Raw genomic sequence first — 11,512 nt, forward strand, 5'->3', positions numbered from 1 at the left:
TATCTTTGTAGCTAACGTAGGAAGCGAATGCATACGCGGAAGCTGGGCTATCACAAAGACTACCGCATGCAGAGAATTTCTCCATCGCAAAGGCGAACGCATACATTCGACGCATGGATGTTGCGGCCATCAACCGCATGCGTCCATCACATAGAAGTGCAATCATCAAGCGAATGCGATCATCGCTGAGAAGTTGTGGTCATCGAGCGAATGCAATCATCACAAGGACATTACGGCTACATGACGATAACCATAATAGAAGGATGAAACACAAGGTTAGTGAAATGTAACATGAACGTATATCTCAGGAGTATCAAAAAATGATGTTGACATTTCACCTACCACGCCGTTAGTAGCAGAGATTCAGAAAAGAACCATCACACCGCGAATGTCAGAATCAGAGCAGGTCCATTAATGTTGTCGGCGATTAAGCTCTATAAATTGAAGCCGCTGAGTAGAATTTCATTTTATCCAAGTTTCTACCTTCGAGTGGATCCTTGTGATCTAGACGAACGCGTGAGAAGAAAGCTTGAGAGTTCTTCATCTCCTTCATCCATTTCGAGTGACGACCGGAGCCTTCACCGAAGTTAGAGCTCGAGAGAGTCTGCTCCACCACCCATCCATGGCACCACCGGCAGCCTTGACACACATCTGCTGGAAGCGAGACATTGCTTCCAACTGGTCCTTTCATTTTCTCTTCTTTTCTTATATTGTATTGTATTACATTTTGGCTTAAGAAATTAATACATTTTGTGATCAATGCATTTCTATAGTTCCTTCGATTCCATCTCCATCTTCCTTTACTTAGCATCCTTAACTTTCATTGCATCACTTAGTGAGATTGCTAGAGTATCGCATACTTAGTCATGCGACATAGGAATATGAAGCATGTAGCAAACCACCAGGAGATGTGCGTTGCGTGAGTGTAGTGAGAAAACCTTATTTGCTTAGTGTGAACTGTAGCAACGTCTGTCTATAGGCAGACGCAATGCTTGTCTATGAGTAAAGTCAGCAACAACTAACTACCCAGAAGGGTAAGCGGTTGGTCGCATTAAGCAATGTAAGCAAGTGTTTACTAGAGATAGGAATAATCTTACGTCAGTCAAGTTTATGCGATTACCTTGTCTTATGAGCACATCATTCATCATTTAGGCATACTTGGGAGAGTAGTCTAAAAACCAAATCTAAGACTAGAGAGAGTGGATGGGAACGCATAAGCAAGAATGGGAAACTTAGAGATAAGCTTCGTTTGCTATTACACAGTGCATGCACCCTACAGATGGGATATTGCATGCATCCAGAGGTAGGATACGGTGGTATGTGGTCATCTTGTTTATGCGTGGGAGCACATGAGTAGGAATAGAGACTTAGAAATAAGGCCTCTCGACACCGTCGCATATACATCACATGAGTCCTAGAATTAGGCTTAAGTGTATGTAGCATGATTGCATAGCTTGTGTTGGCTAAGGTTGCCCTTGCGGTCAAGCTTAGGATTGCGATGAAGACATCCTCACATTTTATCTATTTTCCATGCATTTTACTACGCATCAACAGTTTTCCTGTCTCTATCTCTCATTCATATTCCCACTGCTTTGTCTGTTAGTTAGGAGTAGGAGTAGTTCATAGCTATAACCCTGTCTCTTATACACATCTAGATGTGTATAAGAGACAGGTTCATAGCTTATAACCCCCATCATTCTTTTATTCATCCGCCACAAACACATCACCGCATACACTTAGCACAAGTCTCTGAGTTCGACCTTGGATCACCCGAGAAACTTGCGTTCGTGTTATATTTGGCGCGAGCACAAGAAAACTTGTGGCAGGAACGCATGGTCATCGCATATAAGAGTAATGCATATTTTCGTTCAACGCATGACCACCGATGCATGATAATAAATTCATAACTTAAGACATGCATCGTGCATTGCGTCCACATAATTTTAGTCATCAAGTTTTTATAGCTAAATTTACATCACCAGTAGTTCATAGTAAGTGGGTGAAGGGTATATGTCAATATATCCTACGGTCTCCTCCATTAGTATGAACCGTGAGATTCCTATGTTGCGCCTGCTGGTTAGCTTTAAGCGGCCCTTTGCTAGTCGTTTAGCGACAACTATCCCCACGGAGGGTTGTAACATGGGATTTGGAACAACCTAGGCTTCAGTAAAATGAATAGGGTCGTATAGTTTCGTCTTGGATATTGTCTTCTATTTTGGAGGCAATTTCATACCATTCTATAAGATATGAAAATGGTGGGTCACACTCACAAGAATTACTAAGTTGTTAGTAAAGATCTTGACCGAAAACGATAACTAAACAACTATAGGAATAAGAGTTATTCCGGAGATAGTGTTTGGTCAAAATTGTTTGTTTTAGTGAAGGAGTATCTGACTGCCCCACAGTAGCACATACTCTGACTCATTAAAATATCATTGTAAATAAATAATGGTTATGGGTACATTATTACTTTTTCCTAAAACTTGATTTTAGATTTACTTACAATTTGCTAATTAGAATTTATTTGAATTTTATCAGCATGTCGAATTATAGAATATTCACTTCCGACTTATATAACATTAAAATCAAATCGACAAACAAATTACTAGTTGATGATTACACTAAAAGAGTTTTAACATAGGATTGTCTTCTATCTCCCAACTCATCTAAAATTATGAATTATGTAGATGAGAATGCTGAATTCAAATAACAAGATAAATATGATTTACTTGTTATTGAAGCATGTTTAGTGGAAAACGATAAAATTTGGATAATTGATTCAGGTGCCGCTAATCATGTATGTACAATCTCACAGGAAACAAGTTCCTGAAGACAGTTGATAGAAGGTGAAAAAATCTTTAAGATAGGGACCGGAGAGATTGTTTCAACCAAAGTAGTGGGAGATATGAAGTTATTTATAGGAAATAAGTACATTTATTTGAAAAATGTATATTATATTCCTTCTATGAAAAGGAATCTAATTTATGTCTCTTGTTTGCTAGAACAAAACTATAAAGTTTATTCTGAAAATGGTAAAGTGTTCATCAAAATGGGAAATAAACAGATTTGCTATGCAAAATTAGAAAATAACTTGTACATGTTAAAACCAACTGAGGTCAAAGCTGTTTTGAATATAGAGATGTTTAAAACTGCTAGGACTTATAAGAAGAGGAAGATTTCTCCTAATGCCTATCTTTGGCACATGAGACTTGGTCACATAAATCTTAACAGGATTCAGAGATTGGTTAAGAATGATCATTTAAATAAGTTAGAAGACAGTTCTTTACCACCTTGTGAGTCCTGTCTCGAGGGTAAAATGACAGAAAGATCTTTTTCTGGAAAAAAATCTTAGAGCCAAAGAACCCCTATAGCTGATTCACTCAGACCTTTATGGGCCTCTAAATGTTAGAGCGAGAGGAAGGTATGAATATTTCATCAGTTTTATAGATGATTATTCCAGGTATGGGCATGTTTACCTAATGCGCCAAAAGTCCGAAACTTTTGAAAAGTTCAAAGAGTATAAGGTTGAGGTTGAAAACCAATTAGGTAAAAAGATTAAAACACTTCGATCGAATCGAGGTGGTGAGTATATCGACATAGAATTTCATAACTATTTAATAGAACATGAAATTCAGTCTCAACTCACAGCCCCTGGTACACCTCAGCAGAACGGTGTGGCAGAAAGGAGAAACAGAACCTTGTTGGACATGGTTCGCTCCATGATGAGTTACGCTCAATTACCAAATTCTTTTTAGGGATACGCAGTTAGGACTGCGGTGTACATTTTGAACACAGTTCCCTCGAAAAGCATTTCTAAAACACCTTATGAGCTCTGGATGGGACGTAAAGGAAATTTACGTCACTTCAGGATTTGGGGTTGTCCAACACGTGTGTTGGTACAAAATCCTAAAAAGCTGGAACACCGTTCAAAAGTATGCCTATTTGTTGGCTACCCAAAAGAAACAAAAGGTGGTTTCTTTTATGATCCTCAGGAAGATAAAGTAATTGTATCGACAAATGCAATCTTCCTATAAAGAACCATCAACCTCGCAGTAAGCTAATAATAGAAGAAATGTCCAAAGAAATGACAAATGAATCAACAAGCATTGTTGATCAAGAAGGTCCTTCAATAAGAATTGTTGATAGAGCAGGTCCATCAACAAGAGTTGTTGATGAAACTGATACTCCACATCCTTCTAAAGAGTTGGGAATGCCTCATCGTAGTGGGCGGTTATGCAACAGCCTAACCGATACATGGGTTTAACTGAAACTCAAGTCATCATACCAGATGATGGTTTAGAGGATCCATTGTGTTTTAATCAAGCAATGAATGATGTGGACAAAGACTAATGGATTAAAGCCATGAACCTTGAAATGGAATCTATGTATTTCGATTCTGTCTAGGATCTTGTAGATCAACCTGAAGGGGTAAAACCCATCAATTGTAAGTGGATCTATAAGAGAAAACGAGTCCAAGCTAGTAAGGTATAGACCTACAAAGCTAGACTTATGGAAAAAGGGTTTACGCAAAGAGAGAGGTTAGGTTTTGAAGAAAGCTTCTCTCCACTTGCCATGATAAAGTCTATTAGAATACTCTTGTCCATAGCCACATTTTATGATTATGAAATATGAAAAATGGATGTCAAGACAGCTTTTCTGAATGGCTATTTTGAAGAGAGTATCTATATGTCTCAACCAGAAGGGTTCATACAGCAGGGTCAAGAGAAAAAGATTTGCAAGCTTAATCAATCCATTTATGGATTAAAACAATCTTCTAGATCCTGGAATATGAGATTTGACATTGTGATAAAATCTTATGGCTTTGAACAAAATGTTGACGAACCATATGTATACAAGAAAATCGTCAACAAAACTATCGCTTTTCTGGTGTTGTATGTTGATGATATTCTACTCATTGGGGATGAGGTAGAATATCTAGCTGACATTAGAGATGATTGGCTTCACAATTCCAAATGAAAGATTTGGGAGAAGCAGTATGTTCTTGGAATCCAAATAGTTTGGAATCGCAAGAACAGAACATTAACTTTATCTCAATCATCTTATATAGACAAGATGTTGCCTAGGTATAAAATGCAAAATTCCAAGAAAGGATTTTTACATTTTAGGCATGGAATTCACTTGTCTAAGGAACATAGTCCTAAGACACCTCAAGAAGTTGAGAAGATGAATCGAATTCCATATGCATCTACAGTTGGGAGTTTAATGTATGCAAAGTTGTGTACTCATCCCGATATATACTATGCCATAGGAATTGTCAGCAGATTTCAGTCCAATCTTGATCATGACCATTGGACTGCTATTAAAAACATTCTCAAGTATCTTCGAAGAACGAGAGATTATATGCTTGTGTATGGTTCTAAGGATCTGATCCTTACTGGATACACTGATTCTGACTTTCAAACCGATATTGATTCAAGGAAACCAACTTCGAGGTCAGTTTTCACTCTTAACGAATGAGCGATTGTGTGGAGAAGCATCAAACAGAGTTGTATTGCAGACTCCACAATGGAAGCTGAGTATGTAGCTACAAGTGAAGCAGCAAAAGAAGCAGTATGGCTCAGAAAGTTCCTGACATATCTAGAAGTAGTTCCTAATATGCACCTGCCTATCACTCTTTATTGTGACAATAGTAGAGCAGTTGCAAATTCAAAGGATCCACGAAGCCATAAAAGCGGAAAACATATTGAATGGAAGTACCATCTCATCAGGGAGATTGTACACAGAGGAGACGTTATCGTCACTCAGATTGATTCCAAAGACAACTTAGCTAATCCATTTACGAAGGCCCTCTCAGCTAAAGTGCTCAAGGGTCACCTAGTAGGACTAGGACTACGAGTTTTGTATCACTAGGGCAAGTGGGAGAATTTATAGGTATTATAATGCCCTAGTTTATTATATTTGTACATTTTATTCTCTCCATGTAAACTCAACATTGTATATATTTGTATATATTGATCCACTGAGTTTTTAGTCCAAGTGGGAGTATTGTTGGGTTTTATGTCCTAAAAATTCACAGTTTGTAAAATGATAAACATTTTATATAATCAATATACTTGTTATTGATTTCACAAATTGTATGAAAGTCTAAATCCAATCAACTATTGTATGAGTACTTGAACTTTATGTGGAGACATAAGAGTGGATCAGGTTCAAGTAAATAGTCAAAATGATCTACAATACATGAATAAGATTGGGCACCTTATTCTGGTAACACCATTGGATGCGGCCTACTCTGTAATTATTACAAAGAGCTGTAAAGTGCTACATACGATGTGATCCTAATTCGTACATGTTATGACATGAGGAGTGGGGGTGTCCTATTCAATAAGTTTGCATAAGATCAGGACCAAGAAATAAGTCACTCTTACTTTATAACGTTGTTTACTGCATAAGACTGACTATTTCACCTAGATGACCTAGGTAACTCGATCTTAATCCTGAGCTAACTATGAACTCCTATTTATTCGGGATTGCCTTTAGATTTGCATAGATAAGGGTTGGCTCAACAGCGCCAACTCAATAAGATTCCCATTTCAGGGGTAAGACTGGATAGATAACTGGGGGCATAGGGTGCAAGATTGAGTTCACGCTTACCCGATTTAGGGATAAGAGAAAGGTTGTTCTCTCAAGTACTGAATCCAGGTCTTGAATGAGGGGCCCCATCCTCTCACTAGGCTGAGAGAGTTTGGTTTAGTGATTGGATCAGAAACCAGTTATTCATTAGAGGATCGGTAGGGACTTGAGAAATAAGACGTAATCTCGGGGGTAAAATAGATTTTTAACCCAGTCGTTATTACAAATAACCTGTGAAGGGTCAACTTACTAATTATGGTTAAATCATGTGGACATAATCTATCTACAGTGAGGGGAGTGCAACTATGAGCTTTAGTGGAGTAACCCATTAGTTAACGAATAGGGATTAATTCGGCTTAATGAGTTTAGCCAATTAATCTCATATCATTGGAGCCCATGATCTGTAGGTCCGCGAGGTCCCTGTACTAGCTCGTAACGGACTAGCTCTAGAATAACGTGATAAGTTAATTTGAAACGTTTAAATTAGAATTAAAGAAATTAGTAATTATATGAGATATAATTACATGTTTAATTTTAGAATTAAACAGAATAGAAAAATTCATATATTTAAATATGATGTAAATATATAAAGATGGATATGTGTTAAAATTAATTTCATATTTGATATTAAATTAATTAAGTTTTATTTAATAATTAATTTATGAAATTAATTAAATTTTTTCATTTTTAAAATTAAAATAGATTTTATAAAATTAAATTTTTTTTATGATAAAATAGAAAAAGAAAAAAACAAAACACACAAAATGGAAAAAGAAGATTTCCATTATCCATCACTTAAGGTGCTCACACAAAATGCATTCTCTTTGCCTTGTCTTCTCCAAGCATGAGCTACAACTCATGCAAGTCTCTCCTTTGCATGTTGGTCTACAATATAATGAAGAGATTCGAGTGAAAATCAGGCATGCAATCTATAGATAATTTGAGAGAAAATTCGGTTTGAAGAAAGAGTTCTTCAACTAGATTTCTGCAGTGGACATTTCTTCTTCATCCCTTGATTCAAGTTTGTTTTGAGTCTCACAACTCAATCTAGAGCACCAAGAGAATAGTGGGGAATATCTTGAGGTGGTCTGCAATAAGATTTGGAGAAGAAGCTTTAAAAAAGTTCTATAAGAGCTATGTCTTGAAACTCACTTGTTTTCTACAAGAGCATGCTTTATACTTTGCAAAAATTAGTGAATTTGAGTGCTTAGATGATCCTTGTACTTCCATTGTTGCTGATACTATCCTACACAAAAAAACAACAAAACAACAAAGGTTGATTGCATATCGTTTTGTTGTGACCCCGTTGCCCACATCTAAATACCTGTGGACTTGATGAAATTCACCTATAGAATGAAATCTTATTGTTTGTGGGCGACCTACTCTTGGAACTCTTTTTGGAGGCAATGTTTCAACATCGACGAAGGCCAATGATTGTTTCCACTCCAAAAAGTGTCCAAGTGGTCGTATAGGTTCAGCATACGCAGCCAGCATTGCATCAATAGAGTATACCCATGAACAAAAAGAGGTAGAATCAATATTCCGAACCCTGCATGCAGCAATGGCGTGTGAACAAGAGATTTCATAATAATCAAACTTGCGACAAGTGCATGTTCTTGCATGAATATTTACACGGCCTCCCAAACCTCCATCTATCACCTCAAACTCATGTTGGTCAATTGGCCTAACTTCATGTTTGCTCGCTTTGTTTGTCGCGTCACGAATTATTGCCATCGCATAGTCTGATAGTCTTGACGTATTATTTGATGCATCTGTTCAATGTTTGTAATACAAGTCTTGTAACTAACCTCTAATATGGTCTAGAAATGAAGTGATTGGTAACTGTCGTGCATCTTTTAACACTCTGTTTATGCACTCGGCGAGATTTTTTGTCATTTGATTGTACCTTCTATTACATTGGTACACCCTAGCCCACCGTTCAAGACCAATATCTTCTAGTTATTTCCGTGCACCTAGATACCCTGCAAATTGACTCCAATGGTAGTTGAACACAAACTCACAACTTGCCATGGTTGCTTTGTCAAAAATATCCAAAATATCTTTATTCTTAAAATTAACTAATAAATTAGCTTTCAAGTGATGGATGCAGATACCATGAAATGCTTCTGGGAAGACCGTGATAATTGACTTTTTTTAGCTAAGGTGTCTATCTGATACAATAACCAAATCATGAACTTGTCCGGTTGCACATCTTAATTGTTGAAGGAACCACACCCAAGATTCATCAGTTTCTCCACTAGATATACCGAACGCGACTGGGTATATTTGATTATTTCCATCGACCCCAGTCGCAAGCAGGAGTTTACCACTGTATTTACCCCTTAAATGTNCATCAGTTTCTCCACTAGATATACCGAACGCGACTGGGTATATTTGATTATTTCCATAGACCTCAGCCGCAAGCAGGAGTTTACCACTGTATTTACCCCTTGAATGTGTTCCATCTACAATTAAAACAGGGTGATTGCAGTTCATAAACCCCCTAATGAAAGCACCAAGAGTCATAAAGACGTGCTTGAAATATCTTCCTGCAGATCATATTAAAATGTTGAACCAGGATTTTTAATTTGTAAGGTTTCACCAAATTTAGGTAACTTCTTGTATGATTCTTCTGATGACCCCCAAACAAGAACTAACACTTCTTCCTTTGCCCTTCATGCCTTGTCATAACTTAAACTCACACCATACTCTTGTTTTTTATCCTTCACAATGTCCTTCGGTCTATATGAACGACTAACATCTTCAAACTTCGACAAAATTAAATGTCCGAGAACCCAACTAGAAGCTTGTCTATGATCGTTAGTCAATATTTCATTTCTATATGTGTGGACATTGTCATACTTAGAGATCTTAAATATTTCACAATTTTTCAATTTAACGACTCAAAGTCTCCATTTGCATTCTTCAACTAAGCATATAACTTTGTATAATGTTATGGTCGACTTCTTCACTCTAAACTGAAAGTTATCTCTAATTGTTAACATAGATAACCGCATCTTTAAATCCTTCTTAGATATAAATATGTCACAAACTTTTACATCTTCAGAAGAATAAGACTGACCTGGCATGGTGATTGTGCTACTAGAAGGATGTGACAAATCACGACCCGTTGCATGTGACGAACCTCTGTAGTCTTCGATTGTTTGTTCTTCTGCATGAGGTGTATGGTGGGTATTAATCTTGGGTTTCTCTCCATCATTGAAATATTGACCTTGGTCTCCATCATTTTCTCCCTTCAAGACCAATTATTGAAATATCAACCTTGGTCTACACTATCCCCTAAGTTATGAGTCGCCAAATTACTAAGCGACGAAGTAAGTGATGGGTTAAAATATGAAAATGGACTATTTGACTCCATCTTCCAATGTAATACCCTAAATGTTGAAGGAATTTCTTTAGTTCGTCGGACATATGAAATTTTTGGGTGAAATCCTTGATTTTTTGAACACTTTGGAAGCGTGGATACGTAAGGAGGTATTACTGAGACCTCTTCCCGTGTAAGGAATGTGTGTAGATCTTCATCATTCCGAATTACAAATGCAGTGGCTTTGGATCTCAATTGAAGTATACTCTTATAACAAGATTATACTCATATGACATTATACCACTTATCCTATAAACTTTAGTCAGGAATTCATTATAGGTCGTGCCCAACTCAATATCAAACCCCCGCAACTCTCCTCCATCATAATCCTTTTCCCTTTCATTCCAAACGCCACTGAAACAAATCCAAACACAAGGCATTTTCCTACAATTTATATAAAAAATGTATTAATATAATGTAGTTAAAGAAAAATCAAAATTAAAAAAAAAAAAGAAAAGGAAAAATAAAAAAAAAACTAAAACAAAAAAATATATATTGATTCTGTTTTTTGTGCGTCCGGTTGGGTTAGGGTTGACTCTACCGGGCCCGGACCCGAGAAAGACCCGATGAAGCCCGGTCGGGTCACCCGGTGAGGGGTCAATCATTTCATTCCATACCCGGTGAAGCCCGATCGGGTATCAAATTTATTTTGTTCCCGATGAAGCTCGATTGGGTAATTTGAATTCATTTGCTTCCTACCCGGTGAATACCCGGTGAAGCCTGGCCAGGTATCTTAAAAACATTTACTATTTTTTTAATATTTTTTAATAAATTTATAAATAAATATCAAATGCAAGGCATTATTAAAAAAAACAATCAACAGAGTTGTTCACACAAGGCTTCCGAAGAAACTTGTTTCGTGGAGTTGAACTTGAGTTGGTGTTGATATTGAAGTTGATTTGATGCGATGTGGTTCGATCTCTAATACTTGATCCTCTGATTCTCTCTCAGTTGGGTGAATGTGCTTGACTTGAAGAAGAAAAACACTGGACGTTCTTGAAGTAAAAGTCTTGGAAGAGTCTTCTTTGTGTCTTCAAGAGTCTTCTGTCTTCTAGGAGTGGAGTCTTGGAAGTCTTCTGCTTGTTGAAGAACTCTCTAGACTCTCTGAATGTAGAAAATGCTTGTATCTTCAAATGACTTCAGTCTTCAGAATGCTTACATCTTCAAAGGACTTCAGTCTTCAGAATACTTGTATCTTCAAATGACTTCAGTCTTCAGATGTGATCAGCTTCAGGAGTCAAGAAGTCTTCTGGTTATAGAGAATTCCTATAAGCTCTCTGGAGTATAAAATTGTTAACCCCTCCAAATGAGGAGAGCTTATCTATTTATAGAGTTCACAGGTGGGCTTGGGCTTGGTTGATCCATGGGCCTGACCTTTGGGCCCAATTAGTTGGACTTGGGCTTGGTTGGTCCATGGGGTTGGTCTTTCCAATTAATCGAATTTAGGCCTGATTTGACATTTGGATCAAATTCGGCCTATTTTTTGACTTAGTTGGACTTTGACCCAAATAATAATATCAAATTGGGTCAAAT

General features: G+C 37.2%; 1 protein-coding gene across 1 annotated transcript; it reads right to left on the reverse strand.

The window, feature by feature from the left end:
• Positions 1-7,801: 7,801 nt before the first annotated feature.
• On the reverse strand, positions 7,802-8,328 carry LOC120080248. The gene is made up of 2 exons (XM_039034864.1): positions 7,978-8,328; positions 7,802-7,840 (listed from the first exon to the last, which is right to left on the reverse strand). The coding sequence occupies exons 1-2, from the start codon at positions 8,326-8,328 to the stop codon at positions 7,802-7,804; spliced, it is 390 nt and encodes a 129-aa protein (XP_038890792.1).
• Between the last annotated feature and the right edge of the window lie 3,184 nt (positions 8,329-11,512).

The sequence above is a fragment of the Benincasa hispida genome, chromosome 1 (assembly GCF_009727055.1).
Source record: "Benincasa hispida cultivar B227 chromosome 1, ASM972705v1, whole genome shotgun sequence".
NCBI lineage: Eukaryota > Viridiplantae > Streptophyta > Magnoliopsida > Cucurbitales > Cucurbitaceae > Benincasa > Benincasa hispida.